Source organism: Leguminivora glycinivorella, chromosome 17 (assembly GCF_023078275.1).
Source record: "Leguminivora glycinivorella isolate SPB_JAAS2020 chromosome 17, LegGlyc_1.1, whole genome shotgun sequence".
Classification (NCBI taxonomy): domain Eukaryota; kingdom Metazoa; phylum Arthropoda; class Insecta; order Lepidoptera; family Tortricidae; genus Leguminivora; species Leguminivora glycinivorella.
Genome location: NC_062987.1, coordinates 9966372 through 9985015, shown reverse-complemented (window position 1 = coordinate 9985015; position 18644 = coordinate 9966372). Strand labels below are relative to the sequence as shown.

Genomic DNA, 18644 nt, shown 5'->3' with positions numbered 1-18644 from the left:
TAAGGACAGATTAAGACCCTTATTTTTTATTTTTTATAAATGGGCTTACTCATGGCCACAGACTAGCCGAGGCGAAGACGTGGCCTACGATGGAGCTCGCTCGCCCTACTCACCCTTGATTTGGAGGTAAGAAGGAGGGCATAGAAAGTATGGACGCCGGCAAGGACATCATCAACCTAAGATTTAGTGTACAAAATCGTTCTTCTTTGACCAGAATCCCGAGGTACAGGCGGGAGGTTTCTGTTTGTAATGTTTTCTTCTTCTAGATTTTATAATTGTTTCTTTGTACTTTATTTGTTCTTATGTAATGCAATGATGTGTGTTGCCTGAATAAACATTATTCTATTCTATTTTATATTATCACTGCACTTGTTTTTAAGTTCCTGTTTATATTATAGTTTTAATGTGTATCAAGCCTGTTTTTGAAACTGTTCACTGAAGGAGCACTTATCACTGTTTCTGGTAGTTTATTCCACTCGCGTACGACACGATTTGATAGGAAGTGCTTCCTAGGATTGCTTGTGCTGGGAACGCGAGTAATTTTCAAGCTGTGTGTTTTTTTAATTACTGTCTTACCTCATCGAAGATCTTCAGAGCATATGTGTTGTCGTCATCCATGAAGAATACGACGCCCGGAGTACCTTCTGGGGACCTCAAGTGTCCCCGGAGCCAGTCTAAAGCCATATTTCGCTGCTCCACTCCACTTGCCTGTAATACAACATGTAATATTATCATATTGAACAAAACAAAAGTTTTAGAAGATTATCACAAAGAAGTCAGCTCGATAACTACTGGAGGCAAATTCTGTTTTAAAAAATGTATAATCTATGGCTTTTTATTTTGACACGACCTTAAACGTCAGCGTTAGACACGCTGGGAAATACTGAAGATGATAATTCTAGTTAATCAGACCACCGGAGAGACTGTAAAAATTGCTGCTAACTTACCGTGGTACAGTCGAGTTCATAAATATGTGTACATTTCTTCACCTCAACTCGTTGCTATAAGGTGAAGAAATGTACATATATTTATGAACTCGAGTGTATGACAGTAACACTAAACAAAATATACCAGGATAACATAAAGCCAGGTTTAGACAAGCAAGTTTTGAGACAGATGTATACGCAAGAAAGAGATGCAGATATTTGCCACTCACTCTTACCTATAGTTGCGTCTCAAAACTTCAGGAATAACTTGCTGGTCTAAACTCAGTTTATAATACCGTTTGATAAGAAATTGCAACACTGTAGTGTCATCCCATTCAAATCATTATTGTATGTAAACGAATTGACAAGACAGTAGAAGGCGATAAAGAATGCACATCGGCCTTTGGAAAGAAACAGTTAACGTCACATAAGCAAGAAAGAGACAACACTCTACGATGACGAAAAACCGATGTGCTATCACTCTCGCCGGGTACTGTAACTACAAATTCGCCTCTTTTTAACTTTTACAATTTCTTGTTGGAAAAATTGGCGTTTTCTATCAACGAATGTCTTCTTTGCTACACTTTCACCCCCTTATTCATAAACGTTCACTAAATATATCAAGCCGATAAAGTTCATTTGTCCCTTTCTATCACACCAATACGTCAGAAAGGGACAAACAAAATTTAACGGCCTGATAACTTAAGTGAAAGTTTACGAATAAGGGGGTCAGAATTTAAAAATTGCAATTTAGTCATCTCATTGAAATTTCGCTCGCAATTAATGATAAGCGTGGGATACTTGATAACGCTATTCAAGACCGTGTAAAGTTTTGTAAAATTGCTGAAACAGAATGAGCCTGATTAAAAATATTATTACTTCATTGACAAGAGTTAGGTAGACCAATTAGAATCTTAAAAACGGTTTTAGATTAAGGAAGACGGTTTTAGATTATTCAAGGATTATGTAAGAGTAAGATTAAGAAAAATAATGTTTAATATAAATGCTTTGTAACTAGTATTTTGGTACAGCCGATAACTTATATGATCTGGCTACCCGTTTTACCTGTCAGGCCTCACTTTTTAGGACTTTACTTTTTAAAAGGCAAAAGGTTCATAACGAGTTCGACGCAAAATACAGAGTGTAACAAAAATGGTGGTGATCCGTTTAAGGGCGTACTCAGTATCGTATTCTTATCAGGAAAAAGTAGAAGAAAATTTTTTTTTCGTTTGTATGAGCCGGGCCGCGCGAATCGGTCGAATCTCCATACAAAGATAAAAAAATTTTTTGCGAAAAAAAATTTTTATCCTACTTTTTCCTGATAAGAATACGATACTGAATACGCCCTTAAACGGATCACCACCATTTTTGTTACACCCTGTATAAGTTGGATGGACCCTTTTAATTTGTATTTAAAAAAAATGTGTAAAAATCTTCTCCCCACAACAAACTGTTCAATGCTTGAGGGGTGCAATGTACAGAACGTTTTGAAGACAGTGACATTCTGAGGCTTTATCTTCTCTTCTCTCTATCTCACTTCTCATTGTGACATCAAACTGATAAAAGTATACATAATATAATTGATAAATAGAGTAATTCGCGGGTACATTTCTCTCGTAATTGTCCGCAAGGACACTATTAGCGCGACATGACATCATTTCGATATCACAATGTGAGTTTGGGTAAATTTGCCTTCTCTTTTTAAAACATCCACGCTCAACGCTCATACTTACGTAAGCTGGAAAAAAACGTTTTCGCTATCGCAACGACGCATACTTATCATTAATGTTAATTTGTATATTAATTCTTAGTTACACACAAATTGACACCCATTTATGTTAGATAAGAGTTAGGAAAGTCTCACAAATAAAACAATTCATTATTGTGCCCAGATTAGATCATGTCATTCACAAAGACGCAAGACGCGTAGGTACCTTGATTCGTGCTGCCATGCCATTAGATTGGACACATTTGCGGGTTTGTGAATGACACGATTAAACAAGAAATGGAAACCTGAATCTACAAGTAAAACACACATGATTATCGGCCATCTAACTACTAGAGACGGATACCTATTCTGTCTATGTCAGAAAGTCCTTCAAAAAGTAGATGTTATAAACCCTTAAGAATAAGAGGACTATTCAAGGCTAGCCAATATTTAAAATTATAAAAATCACTGTATGCATAAAGTTATAGTATGAATTTTTTGAAACGAACTTTTCTAAATAAAGGTATTGTTCCTTTTGTGTTGAGCGGGAGCTTCTGTTTAGGCACGTGCTAAGACAACAAGTTAGTTTAAAAATCAACTATACCCTGATAATTGTAAGGTTCAAATCTGTGCAGCATCAAATTTGAGATAGATCGTTTTGGAAATGTGAAGCGATAACCAAACGGTCATACCATAAAAAAAAACTAAAAAAAACTCCGCTCAAAATGTAGGTACAAATGTAGCAACACTAGCAACCTCAATTCCCAAATTAAATCTTATTTACTGGGTAGGTATAGCACACTTTAGGGCCCATTTATACGGCGCGCGAACTTGCATGCAATTTTAGTTATCTACATTGCGGATTATTGAGGTTACATACAATTCAGCGCTCCAACAAATACCGCAATGTAATAAAACTCGCAAGCAGAGTTCCCGCACCGTGTGGATATTGGGCCTTTATGTTACCACAATTGTTTGAAAGGAAAATGTAACACAAAGAAACCAAACTAAAATTTTAAACTACAACATACGCATAACGCAGTTGTTGCGTTGAACTTTCTAGACTTCAATAGACAAACATTGGGACCATTCATCTGAAAATATAATCACAATTTAATTACACTGTGTATTTTACAGAAATACTAATTTTTTTATTGGATTCTAAGAGAAGATATAAGAAATGTTTAATCCCATAAGTTATTAAGTGATTTAGAAATAAATTAAAAATAGAATAATGTAAGTCCCACCCCCACCCAGTGAATTTTTTACCTTTTAATTTATTAAATTTATTTTTAACAAGCAGAAACGTCTGCTAACGATTCTAAACATTTTTATATTAAAGGAAAAAATGGAAACGACGTCACCCCAAGACGTGTGTACATAAGGAAAGGCATGGAAAGATTTGCGATGTCCGGCGCGGCTTCCGTAGCTCAATTGGTTAAGAGCCTTGCACGGATTGCAAATGATGCGGGTTCAAGTCCCGCCGGAAGCGTAAATTTTTCCATTTTTTCCTTTAATATAAAAATCTTTTAATTTATTTCTATGTTGATTTTTATTTCAGTGGATTATTCTTATCAGGCGGAACGGAAATGAAAAAACTATTATTTCGTAAAATAAACCATAGTTAGTTTTCAATAAAAATGTAAACCGGAGTTTACATATATTAAGTTAAAGTAGGTATCTATTTAAACAATAAAATGTTCTCTAATTGTAAATAGGTAGTATATGATTATGAATGAATCTATTTTATTATATTCTAAAAAGGACCAGTCTGAATTTTAATTGTAAAAGGAAAGAGGACGTCCGCTTCCGGTCCGAAGTTAGCCGAACGCTATCCGAAGCGAAAGTACAAGGTCATAAGTTTAGGTGCATCGAAAATATCGCCAAAGAGCCAAAATCACGACGAAAAAAAAAGTTTGGCAGTTTCTGCTAAAACGTGCGGGCCTAGCACACTTGTTGAATAAACTTTATCGCATCGGTGCGTCCCTAATATCGCACTTTTAAATAGTGCGAAAAGGACAGCCTGGTGTTATATCGTTTATCACGCGACCGTGCTTGCCTGCCTATTCTTTGCGCCGAAACCTGCAGAAACTTCGGTGACCGGTCGAACATTCGAAGCGACGCGACGAAAGAGTTTGTAGACGGTATTATCTGATAATAGACGATCTTTTCCACGTTGATCTTTCGTAGTCTGACGGAATTTATTTTTCACCACACCAACTGTTAAATGCTTACTTAGCTATTCGAAAACAGATAGCAAAATTGCATTTTATCTTAATTTCATACAAATTTTAACTTGATGTCTGTCTTGAATTTACTTATAAATGATGATTTTGAATCATTAAAAGTGGATAAATTGATGGATTTGATTTAGTTTGATGTTTTATAGTCAGATTTCGTGTTGGTGTGGTGAAAAATTTTGTGTTTCACTCGGTGGCAAAGTTCGTAGGTTAAACAAGCTTTGCCAAGGCACGATCCCCTCGCAACGCTCAAGATTCCAATTCTTGAAGTTCAATATTGGAATCTTTCGCTTGCTCGGGTATCAATATTGGCACGTGCGGTTAAACAACTTTTCCCCCTTGTAAAACAAATGGGTAACTATTATACCTTGCATGATTTCCATTTCAAGGCATTTATTGATAACATATAAATTTAACATTTCGTTTTGGGTCACATTCCTAGGGTGCTTTTTTAGTAATTTGGTAATTTGTGGTTATAATTTTTAATTTGACCTAATGTGGTAAAAAAAATATTCGAGAGAAAAAATGTAACTGTATTGCATTTAGAATGATATTTTTAGCGTGTATACGTAGTTTGGGTCAATTTACTCGAGTGCTATATGACAATTTGTCATACCTAGCGAAACAGACACAAAAAAATATTCATGTTAAAAAAAATAAGAAACGTCGCATTGCCTCCTTTAAATATATCAATAAACTGAAATTGTGTTTTCCTACTCCAGTGCTTGATAAAATTTGCGATAATTTAGCAAAAATAGGTTTTTACCATTCCAAAAAATATTAAAGTTACTAGAGTTCTTATCTTATTAACTAAAAAGACAAGATAAATAAGATAGGTGAATTTGGGTAAGTTTAATAGAATGCTTCGAAAAATAATACGGTATTAATATTTGCGTTCGATCAAGTCAAGCGAGCGCAGTGACGCGGGTAGTGTAGGTATTATGATACCGACCGCGCGGCCGTGGCGCGGCAGCGGGGAAGGGCAATGACCTCTCTCGACATTCGACAAACCGCACGTTGTGTACAAAACGCCAAAATTTATTTCAACTGTGCGCATCACGCTATTTAATGCTAAGCCTGAAAGGGTTGTATTTGATAAGACTACTAGAGTAACAATTTTAACTTAATATACCTATTTTCCACATGCGTCAGTAAATAATTTAATTTATAAATAATAAATTTAGTATACATCGTGGAATCTACTACTACTACTGCCAAATAAAATAATGCGATTTATCATCTAAGTACTTTAGACTTATATTTAAGCGTGTCACTCACTATGCAGGTAGCTGAGCGCTTATCTTTCAATATGAATCCACATACATAAAATATATATAATTCAATGAGCTAACACACGCGCCGCCGATTATTCATATTTTATTTTGAAGTACATGTGGGGATCGACGTTGGTACGAGATCATATTATGTCGTAAAATGGTGAGGAATTTATATGTAGAAAATACAGGATTATAAAGCAAAATACAGGATGTACTTTTTATAACCGGCAATATTTAACGTGGTTAAGTCATATAACTGATATCGAATACAAAACACTAAACGCCCAATGGACTTGCCTCGCGTGACGTCACGTAGTGTTTTTAGGGTTCCGTAGTCAACTAGGAACCCTTATAGTTTCGCCATGTCTGTCTGTCCGTCTGTCCGTCCGTCCGTCCGTCCGCGGATAATCTCAGTAACCGTAAGCGCTAGAAAGCTGAAATTTGGTACCAATATGTATATCAATCACGCCAACAAAGTGCAAAAATAAAAAATGGAAAAAAATGTTTTGTTAGGGTACCCCCCCCCCTACATGTAAAGTGGGGGCTGATATTTTATTTCATTCCAACCCCAACGTGTGATATATTGTTGGATAGGTATTTAAAAATGAATAAGGGTTTACTAAGATCGTTTTTTGATAATATTAATATTTTCAGAAATAATCGCTCCTAAAGGAAAAAAAAGTGCGTCCCCCCCCTCTAACTTTTGAACCATATGTTTAAAAAATATGAAAAAAAAATTTTATAAAGACTTTCTAGGAAAATTGTTTTGAACTTGATAGGTTCAGTAGTTTTTGAGAAAAATACGAAAAACTACGGAACCCTACACGAAATCTTTCCTCAAATTACTGTTAAGCCAATCTTATCTTATCCTACCTGTCGTTTAAACAAAGATGAAATAAAATAACTTAGTTCTTTGCATGTTAATTTGGTTAAATATAACTTATATATTTTCTTTAAGAATATCATATACTTTTAAATGAGCAATTCTTGTATATTCATTTATTTATCAATTCTATATTCTATTCTATTTTTCTATATAATATAAAGCTGCAACCCGACTGACATTTTTCCAAAAATAGCCAGGAGATTTTGCAGGTGGCAGTATTTGGTGTGGCTGTGGTAGTATAGAGGTTGATCTTGCGACCCCGGAAAAATCCGACCGTCGGTCTACCGGTTCCGGGTAAAAAAATGTTGAACGGTCTGGCCAAACGGCAGGAGATAGCCGGGGGGTGCTCGACCAAAATGTCATAGAGGACCCTGGGCAGTTTTTGACGCCGCCATTTTTTTTTCAAAATGGCCGACTTTTTTTTGAAGATTTTTCAAGTTTGTCGTAGAGTGCTCAAATTTTTGTTGTAGAATCTCCAAGAGGCCTTGATTGGAATGAAATAAAAAAAATTGAAAAATACTACAAATGTGAGAAAACTGGCCACTTTTGTTTTGTATGGCAACTTTTAAACGGTAAGAGATAGCCGGGGCTGCTCGACCAAATGTCATACAGGGTTTTAAGTAGAAAAAAGTTTCATTAAAAAAATCAATATGGCTGACTTTTTTTTTTGAAAAATTTCAAAATGGTCCTAGCGCGCCGAGATTTGTCACACGGGTGGACGGCCACCCGAAGATTAGCTTCGCTGAAATTTGTTATGTAGGGGTTCTCAGGGTTGGAAAATCGATCTAGCGTAGCCTTAGGTCCCGGAAAATGGCGAATTATGGAGTTTTAATGAGTTTTTCTTTCGCGTTAGTAAACGTTAAATATGGTCGTTAATTTCGCCCCGCGCACATCGGCTGCGCTTAGCTTAGTCGTACGAGGTCGGTCTAATGTTCGCAGACAGATTGCAGGTGTCAGGGTTTCGAATCCCGGCCAGAAATTAAGTTTTAATTTTTTGTTTTGTTTTTTTTTGTTCTTGTATTTATAAAATGTTTTTTGTTCTTGTATTTGTAAATTTTTTGTTTTGTTTTTTTTTTGTTCTTGTATTTTGTTATGGGGTAAATTGTGGCGTAGGCGAGAGGCTGGCAACCTGTCACTGCAATGTCACAGTTTTGTTTTCTGTCAACCCCTTATTTGCCAAGAGTGGCATTGAAACTTGAGTAGTTTCATATGCTCTGCCTACCCCTTCATGGGATACAGGCGTGATTGTATGTATGTATGTGTATGTTGTATTTATAAGTTTTTTTTTCTAAAGACGTGATATAATAAAATAGAACCGAGCGAAGCTCGGTCGTCCAGATGTTTTAGGATATTATTTATTGATTGGCTGCAAGAAATGCCTAGGAGTATTGGTCGAACGGTAATTAACAAAAATTACACAGTCAAAAGGTTAATTGTCATTAACCATTAAAAATTAATGAACGCCAATTGTCATTAAAGTTAATGTATTTCGAAAAATAACAAACAAATTATCATCGTAATTAAAGAAATCGTCACGGTGAGTTCGTGGGTGAGCAGTATCCAAGATAGAGCTGACACTGAGCTGACACTGGCTCGGCTGTACCTAGTAGAACTCAGGTTTGATACAATATAGAGATTATATAAAGACACGCTGTTTTGGTACGACTCATCATGATAAGCGCTTGGGAAAGTAGTACCTAAGCTTTAGCTCATGCTGAACCCTGAGTCCTGTTAGCGTAGCCAGCGTTTTTGGGTATCTCTTTATGATATCACTGCATGATTTGTTTTGATGATTTTTACGCTGGGTGACGTTTGCTCTTAACGCGGTTATACAAAATGGCCGAGGCGATGCCAGTCACGGACGTCTGAAAACTGTCACGACTTCGAAACTAGTCTCCAAAGTACTATATAAAAAGTTTTCACAAAACAACAGTTAAAGCTTTTAAATGGTTGATACTGTAGGTATCTCGAAAATAATAGATACATCATTTCCTTATTGAGGAATTATACTATGAAATAATAAAATCATCCCCTATCAAAAATAAACACGCCAGTGTTAAAGCCTGTTAAAGGTATGGCAAAAACCATCGTTTTGAACTATGATTTTAATATATATCCATAATTTTAAACAGGCCTATCACAGCTCTCGTTAAATAGTACTTAGATACGAGAGACTAATACGATTGGTCGGCCGAAGGCAAGACAACTCATTGTGATTCGCTGAGACGCTGCTGCAAAAGAATACAAATAGATAAACATTTTCATTAAACTTAACTATCTTATAATTTAATCTGGGGGCACGGCAGTACCCCCGCCAAGTCGAGCACGAAGCCAACACTGTCGTACCATCCTTTACTGGAACCATTTCGCCGCATTTTCAGGCCCCTATTTGAGAACCTCTGGATAAGACCGGAACGCAGAAATTTTCGTCGTCTAGTAAGCTATAATAACATACTTAAAACTCAAAATTGCAAGTCTGTACGTCGCAACACGGGTGGATAGCCGCCCCAAGATTACTATACAAAAAGAAAATTTCTAAAAATTCAAAATAGCTGCCTTTGAACGCCAATTGAAATTTGTATGGAGGTTTTTTTTTTAATCGCCATAGCTCCGTAACGGTAGGAAAAAGGTTAAAGTGCTTGAACTAATGTTGTACAGTTATCTTAGGTCCATCGAATGGCATTTACAAAATTTCAAAATGGCCGACTTTGAATTATTTTTTTATCTTCGGTCCGAGAAGCGCGGTAAAATTTGGCACGTGGTAAAAACGGGGGCCAAAAATAGGAATGAGAATTTTTTTTTTGGAAAAGTCAAAAACGGCGGCGAGAGGGGACAAAGTCAAATTTCCCAAAATCAAAGTCGGTCATTTTGAAATTGTGTAGTTCAAGCTTTTTTGACCTTTTTCCTACCGTTACGGAGATATGGTTATTAAAAAAATCTTCCATACAAATTTCAATTTGCCCACAAAGGCCGCCATTTGAAATTGTTCAATAATATTCTTTTTGAATACTAATCCGTCGGCCGTCCACTCGTGTGCCAAATCTCAGCGCGCTAGGACCATTTTGAAATTTAAAAAAAAAGTCGGCCATTTTGAATTTTTTTAATACAACTTTTTTCTACTCCGAGATCTGTATGACATTTGGTCGAGCACCCCCGGCTATCTCTTACGATTTAAAAGTTGCCATACAAAACAAAAGTAGCCAGTTTTCTCACATTTGTCGCATTTTTCAATTTTTTTTTATTTCATTCTAATCAAGGCTGCTTGGAGATTCTACGACCAAAATTAGAGTGCTCTACGACAAACTTGAAAAATCGTCTAAAAAAGACGGTCATTTTGAAAAAAAAATGGCAGCGTCAAAAACAACCCAGGGTCCTCTATGACATTTGGTCGAACACCCCTTGGCTATTTCCCGCCGTTTGGTCAGGCCGTCCAACATTTTTTTATCTGGAACAGGTAGACCGACGGTCGGATTTTTACAGGGTTGCAGGACAAACCTCTATACGGCCACACCAAACACTGCCACCGGCGGAACCTCCTTCTGGCTGTTTTTTGAAAAATGTCAGTCGTGTTGCAGCTTTATATTACACTAGCTTTTGCACGCGGCGTCGCTCGCGTTAGAAAGAGACAAAAAGTAGCCTTTGTCACTCTCCATCCTTTCAACTATCTCCACTTTAAAAAATCACGTCAATTCGTCGCTCCGTTTTTCCGTGAAAGACGGAGAAACAAACAGACATACTTTCGCATTTATAATATTAGTATGGATAGATAAATGTAAGTAAAAAAAATACATACGTATTTTGATTACCATTTTTCTAAGGTAGGGTTAAATTCGAAACCAATTGAGGTAATGTCGAAAATCTGTAAAAAGGATACTAATGCCATATAATGAGAATAATTACAATAATGGCTACCGCAGTCTCACCACCTGTGTTTGCACACACGCGCGCGCACAGAGACACACGCGGCGGGGGACTTTGTTTTATAAGGTGTACAGATATATTATGCCGCCGTGCGCTTCGTGTTCATTATAAATGAAAATTAAGGAAAATATAGGAAATAATATTCAAGTTACAATTTATTGTTTTTGGGTTTAGTATCCATTTGCATCCATAAATATTTCCCGTCATAAAAATTACACCCTGTATTGTGGAACTAAAAACTGAAATCAATAGTTACAATAATATAATCACGGTGTATGAATAGGAGCGCCGGATCGAATTAGGTACTTCAATATCGGGACAAAAGGTTCTGGAGTTTCGAGGATTTCGTAGGGAAATGTAAAATAATAGTGCATTAGGGTAATTCCGAAAGTCGTCTAATTACGAAAGTCACATAAAAATCACCATTATTTCCATCATATCAAGATTCCCTCTTCGGAATTACCAGAGCATTTTTGTCATTCGGAATTACCCTAATGCACCATAATAAAAATTTACGATAGTTTAGCTAGTTTACTTCGTTTATTTTAGATAGTAGACCTTTACGTGTTTTCGACATTTATAATTGGTCTGTTTTCGTTACTAATGTAATAAAGTTCTTAAGGTTACCTATTATGTATAAGTTTTAATTGGGAAGACTTACAAAAAAATCGGGAGAATCCCGCCAAAGCCCGACCCTCTGGCAATCTTAAATTATGTATGACTGCGCACGAGAATTAGGTACCTACGCCTCGTGTCACAGCGCGGCGTCGCGCCAGCGGCATGCGCCAACCTGATTGGCTATCGGTTGCGCGCCACACAGCGCAAAAATTTAAAATACTACTCTATTGCGTTGCGTTTTATTCTGCCAAATATTGAAAACCCATGGATGAAAGTGACCCAAATTAAAAATGATGACTTGATATCATTTTATAATAATATAGACGTCAACTTATTAACATGAATTTTTTTTTCAGGCTTTGACAGGGTTTTTATTAAAAAAAAATTTTTTTTATATATAAGCAATGGATAAAATGTGACACACTTTAAGAAAATATATATATAATAATGTCCTGAATGGTATAAGACTTCACTTACCAACTCTAATATTTTGTTAGGTGTTTTAGGGCCAATATTAGACATTTTTAAAATATCATTAAACCCATGGATGAAAATGACCCAAAATGCATATGTACATCGGCAACCACGTTGTTTTTATATAGATACAAATAATTTCTTCTCGAATATTTCTTTGACTGAACACTGCTTAAAAATAGAAATACCTAAATTTCGAGCTAAGCAGGTACCTAGGACGACCCAAAAATTTGTTGACCTCGTTAGGCCCAATTTACGACGAGTAAAGTAATAAATATTGGTGCAAACTCAAACTTAGTTATTTTTTTCTAAGTATGAGTTCGCGTGTGAGTCTTGAACTGCGACTTCTCGCGTGAGAAATTTAATTTTGAAGAAAGACTTTTATGTTTTGACTTGAACTGCGACTTCTCGCGTGAGAAATTTAATTTTGAAGAAAGACTTTTATGTTTTTTTTTCAATAAAGTTTCGAGACTCACATGCTAATACTTGACTTATTAGGTCCAATGAGTTTTAGCTATCTCCGTATGGAGACTATCAACTTTCGGCCCATACGCTCAACATAGTTGCAGCTCTCTGGTCATCAAAAAACAAAGCCCAAAATCTTTGTAGACCTTGGATTTTTAATACTCTAATATCCATGCAGTGTAATACTCTTACACAGCCTATTTTCAAATCCGCACGTAGGACTAGCGTATGAACGAGACAGCACTATGTGTTAAATAAATATAGTTATAGAGCTGCGTCCTGTTCGCACATTGGAAACTAGGTAGGTACCTATTCTTAAGCAATGACTGCAATATGCACTTACCGTGCTCCCATTACCATGGTTCTAAAATACAAAAGTGGAATATATTTATTATGATTTCTATGTTTACTTAAATACCATTATAGTATTAGGTAGTTTTATAGTCTGTCAAAAGAACTTTGTCAGTAGGAAAAGGCTAGAAATTCAAATTTCTAAGAGATGATAACCCTTCGCATCAGTATGTATATTTTTTAATTTGCCTCTTACTTTTGACTGAATTAGCTTGACAGACTATAATCTCTTTACTTATCCTAATATTGAATAACCCATTACTTGCATCATGGACGAGTTATCAATAGCCGTCACAGTTCAGGGGCAGGTCAGGCGATAATGATATGGTTTTTCCAAATATATATTTTAACTAAGTAAGGTCATTACGGTTAAGTGTGTCATAAGGGGAAGTTTGGCTGTCTACCACATTTGGCCTGCTTAAACCAATGATCAGTGTTTATTGAGAGATCATATGTTTCCCATTTTGTGAGTAGCAAGTAGCAAAATTATGAACTCGCAAAAAGTGCAAAAACACATGTGGCAATGAGTAAAAAGGTCAAATGTGAAGGCCAGACACACTTCTCCTTGTGACACACTTACCCGTATTGACCTTACTTTTTAAGACTTGACCAGTGCTTATTCGTGAGATAATTGTGAGGTTGTGACTAACTGACAAATATTTATATAAATTTTGCAGACAATTCAAACTGTGCTAAAGATGTGGTACTGTGAAACTTCTTTATTCTAGGTCCAACCCTTGATACTAAAAAACCAATGTATGCCCCCTACTGTGAATATACATACACATACAAATCAATATTGTGTGATAGAATATAATGGAATAAAACCAGCTTTCATCAAAAATAAACTCAAATAATTTTTGATAAAACCAGTTTTAGGCCGAACATAAAAAATGTATGGTTTTTCTAGGTTTGGCCAAAACCTACAGCACCAAAGCCTTGGATGGAATCTACCAAAAATACAATTTACCAATTGCCTTGGCCGAATTATGAATCATTATGCTGCTTGAAAAAAACTTGGGTCGGGCTCAGGCGCCATTTTTTTTTTTTTTTTTTATACTACGTCGGTGGCAAACAAGTATACGGCCCGCCTGATGTAAAGCGGTCACCGTAACCTATGGACGCCTGCAACTCAAACAGTGTCACATGCGCGTTGCCACCCCATTAGAAACTTGTACATTCCCTTTTGCTGTGTTAAGTACACAGCAAAAAGGAGTGTACAAGTTCCAAGGAGGGTTCGGGTTGCCGACGACTCAAAGGACAATAAACGGAACAAGTTAGTTCCGTAAGTCCTCCCGTCATCAGCACACCGCACCCTCGTTGAGCTCTGGCAACCTTACTCACCGGCAGGAACACAACACTATGAGTAGGGTCTAGTGCTATTTGGCTGCGGTCTTCTGTAAGGCGGAGGTACTTCCCCAGTTGGGCTCTGCTCTAGATTCGAGCGAGATGATATCCGCTGTGCTGTGCCCTACCACACAAAGCGGAATATCATTCGCTATGCCCTACCTCCTAAACTACCTCTGCAAAAAGGAGTGTACAAGTTCCAAGGAGGGTTCGGGTTGCCGACGACTCAAAGGACAATAAACGGAACAAGTTAGTTCCGTAAGTCCTCCCGTCATCAGCACACCGCACCCTCGTTGAGCTCTGGCAACCTTACTCACCGGCAGGAACACAACACTATGAGTAGGGTCTAGTGCTATTTGGCTGCGGTCTTCTGTAAGGCGGAGGTACTTCCCCAGTTGGGCTCTGCTCTAGATTCGAGCGAGATGATATCCGCTGTGCTGTGCCCTACCACACAAAGCAGAATATCACCATATTAAATTAAGTTAAAGTTACTATTATGAGCAACCAGGTTTCCAAAATGGTAAGTTCTAGGTAGATCATCATGTAGGATGTAGTTGACAACCAAACCATAGGTACAGTCACCGCCATAAATAAGTGATGATATCTGTACCTTGTTGCTTTTTTTTTTTTAAATATAAATGGCCTCAGTCCCATTTGGTGGGACTATTTTGCCAGTGTCAAAGTGATATAAGCTAAGTTTTAGATTTTGGTACGGTAAGTGCGACGTTGTTCGGTAGTTGGCACTTGTTGTTGTTGTAGCTAGATTTTACAAGGGCACGTGGACTATCGGCCGTCGATGACAAAAAAGGGGCTAAACGCGTTTCGAGATTAATTCTTCATCAGCTTCTCACTATAACATTAGTTTACTGCATAATAAGCTATCGATATTACACTTTAAACAACATTAATGAGCAAAGAAGGAGAAATTATTCACGACACGATGCCGCTAAGATGGCACCCGAACCGGAAGTCCCCTTGTTGCTTTAAATCGTTTAACAATTTCGTATGACATTTCAAACAAGACGTTAATGTGACAAGGTATAGAAATCATCACAAATTTATGCCGGTGACAGTAGGTAGGTAAACCATTCAAAGCTTGGTGCCAAGTAGTAGGGCCCTTAAATCTTCCTTGGAATCAAAGTTATTAACTTGAGTATGATTTTCTTTAATAATTAATAAGTTTTATGTCAATTGATGTAAACTCGCGCCGGAACAAATTTTGGGTCATTGCGCCATGTGGTAATAGAACCAAAATATTTGTCACTTACCGAAGATCCCTTAGGCTTATCAGTCTTCACATTGAGATGTGTATATTTTAAGTTTGATTCCTTGAGCAAGTTTTCCACTAGCTTAGTCTTTGATGCGGAGTCCTCTATGACGATCCAGTGAAAATTCTTCACTAGCATCAGAGTTTGAGACAACCTGTTTAAAAAAAAACAATTTTAATCTAAATATTTAGTTAAACTTTGTTTTTATTACCTACATAAATAAATAATAACCTAACCACAAAATTAAAATTTTGAAAAAACCTCCGACCACAACACAGTGGACCGATTTTTATGAAACATGGCTAAGAACACTCCTGACTAACTCAGCTTTCAAACAAAAAAAACTAAATTTAAATTGTTCGATGCCACATACAGTCACAAACACTGTCTGTGTGTGTGTCTGCTAAGGAGTGTTCTTGGCCATATTTCATGAAACTATGTACTATGTCACGGCCGGGGGTTTTTTCAAAATTTTTATCAATAACTGGCCACCAAGTTCATAACGAAATGCTGCAATAAAATTAGTAATGCTATGCACCATTAATAATGCATAAAGTTTTATAGTCATTTCCATATGGCATTATTGCATTCAAGTCATGTGTATAATCATTTATAGCTGAAGTGCTCAATTAAGAATCACTAACTAAGACTTTAATTAATAATTTCTCCGAGATTGGTTAGGCAATTTCAGCTTTTGGGCACGCTGATATGAATGTATTGCTAAAGTAATAATAAAGTATTTGCTTGATTTTCTTTAATATAATTCTTACTGCAGTATGTTTCTGGGCATTTTCAGAATTTGGTTCCCCCCAATTAGCAAAAGTTGTTACCAAAAATTAATTCACTGTCAGTTTTGTGACAATAATTAAGCATGAAATTTCAATAAAAATATGGTTTTTGTTTTAATTACATAAATTTTAAGCAATAATCTACATTCAGAATGTGAAAAAAGTAAATTTTTAAACAGATTTTATGCTTAATTGTCGTCACAAAACTGACAGCGAGTTCATTTTTGTTAACAACTTTTGCTAATTGGGGGGACCCAAATTCTGAAAATGCTCTTCTATTAGAGTTTATGAAATAAGCAAATGTATCAAAGTTATTCCAGTCATTTAGATTATAACAGATGAGGGAAAGAGTTTTTTTTTTTTTTTTTTTTTTTTTTTGGCTTTTTTTACTCCCTGCCAATTTGCACAGGGTGAATTTGCCAATGTCAGTGTTGGCTTGGTGTTATCGTAGCTTTGACTTTCACACGTGTGGAGAATGTTCGGTATTTTTTTTTTTTTTTTTTTAAGAAGGAAAGAGTTAACAGTTGCAATATTAAATTGACACATTATTAAGATTTTGAAAGGAAATCCGAAACAAACAATCATTAGGTACATGTTTATATTAAACTTCACTTAATAAACATTAAACTTCCGGTACAAAACGGGTAACTATCTAAATTAAGGAAGTATTTCTAAAACTGATGACTACCAAGCCAATTAATTTAATTTATAAATAGTGAGCCTCAATGCCAAATGCGTTAGGCAAATAAACGCGGTAGGCAACGGTAATCAAGGGCAAATGCAACACGCGAGATGAACTCGTAAAGATGACCACATACCTTGTCAGATCAGCCTTCTGCGCCAACCTTGCGTACGTTGGCGTAATCCCGTATATTGTCGGCAAGTACGCTGACGAATCCGGGGTTAACTGACACTGAAACGCGGGCTTTGAATTAAACAAAAATAATACTACGAAAACCAACATCCCGAGCGCTAAGTATTGCTTCTTGATGATCTTCAGATTGAACAAATGCATTTTATTGTCACGAAATGCGGGTTATGTGCTGCTACGTTCGGTAGCTAGTTGTCCAATGTGGATTATGCGATATTATTGTTATAATTTCCACATATTAAATGTAAACGTAGCCGATGTTGCCGATGAGCAAATCTACTCGACTGCAGACGCGCCGCGGTGCAAAATAGTTTACTGTCAAAATCGAAACGTCATTAACGTCATCGAGTCACGTCAACACTCCTTGACAGATGCGGTATTGCCATATTGAAAACTAGTATTCCCTATTGAGCAAAGCTCGTTTTGTGATTTTGCAGTTCTGCGTAATGAAGTTTTAAAATTATAGACGGCTAACCAAATTTTGGCACAAAAAAGGGCGTGAAATTCAATTTTTCTATAGGAATGAAATCTTAGTCCCTATATTTTTAATCAATTTTTAAATAGTATGGGTCGTCGACGCGTCTGCTAACATCAAGGTTAAGGAAGGTAAGCGTTTTATGGAGATAATTGACCAGTCAGCCAAATATTTTCAAATTTGCCACCATTTTTTGTGTCAAGGTTTAGTTGATATTTTACATGTTTGGACAAGGAAAGATATTTCAGATGCTGAAAATAAAAACAAGTTGTAATCTCGCATCGAATAAGCCAGTACAGATTGTACATATTTAAAACTTATAAAGTCTATGAAGCCACTTCCGGCACAAGAAAGGAGCAGAAAATTAAAAAGATTCCATGGTGAATCTTTATTTGTCCCATAGACAATTTGAATTTCAGGCGTTTTTTTTTGACAAAAAAGTTTAAACGTTTCCAGTTTGGTACAGCACTGTATGTTATCAGTAAACAAAAAAACTTGACGTTTTTTTAAAATATCTCGAAGACAAATGTCTTAGGCCGGAACAGGGGTAAGTAATACGAGATATAAGAACGTATCGTATATTACTTATAACATATACGCTCACTTTGTATAAGCTTGTTCAGCATAACGTTCACTGGACATAATGCTCAGAATCGATAATAGCAAATCATCTAATTTCGAAGTGAATAATGTTTATTCTCTATAATATCAGTGTATATAAAGATTAATGTATATAACGTTCGGGATACCTAATATTTATATCATATATTTATCAATTATTCTAACATCAAAAGGTGTAATGTTGTTAATATCTAAGATCTATGTTTATAACGTTTAGGATATCTAATATTAATAACATATATTTTTCAATTAATCTAACATCAAAAGGCGTAATGCTCATTCTGTGTCTAAGATTTGAAATGCATAATAACATAACCTTTCTTAGCAACAGTTTTGTGTTGGGGTCGCAGTTCTAACCTAACCTAAACCTACTTTCTTAGCAACAATTTTGTGTGGGGGTCACAGTTC

At 36.2% G+C, this 18644-nt stretch overlaps 1 protein-coding gene across 4 annotated transcripts in view; it reads right to left on the bottom strand.

Moving 5' to 3' along the window:
• Nucleotides 1-17434, bottom strand: part of LOC125235267 (galactosylgalactosylxylosylprotein 3-beta-glucuronosyltransferase I-like) — a 28066-nt gene extending 10632 nt beyond the window's left edge. Inside the window, exons 1-5 of one of the 4 annotated variants that reach the window (XM_048141768.1) lie at nucleotides 17088-17434; nucleotides 15482-15635; nucleotides 12859-12879; nucleotides 3666-3728; nucleotides 577-708 (exon numbers count right to left, since the gene is read on the bottom strand). In XM_048141768.1, coding sequence (XP_047997725.1) covers nucleotides 577-708; nucleotides 3666-3728; nucleotides 12859-12879; nucleotides 15482-15635; nucleotides 17088-17284 — 567 coding nt within the window. In that variant the 5' untranslated portion in view covers nucleotides 17285-17434. The remainder of the gene's footprint in view (nucleotides 1-576; nucleotides 709-3665; nucleotides 3729-12858; nucleotides 12880-15481; nucleotides 15636-17087) is intronic. The other 3 variants (XM_048141770.1, XM_048141769.1, XM_048141771.1) reach the window with 3 other exon arrangements.
• Between the last annotated feature and the right edge of the window lie 1210 nt (nucleotides 17435-18644).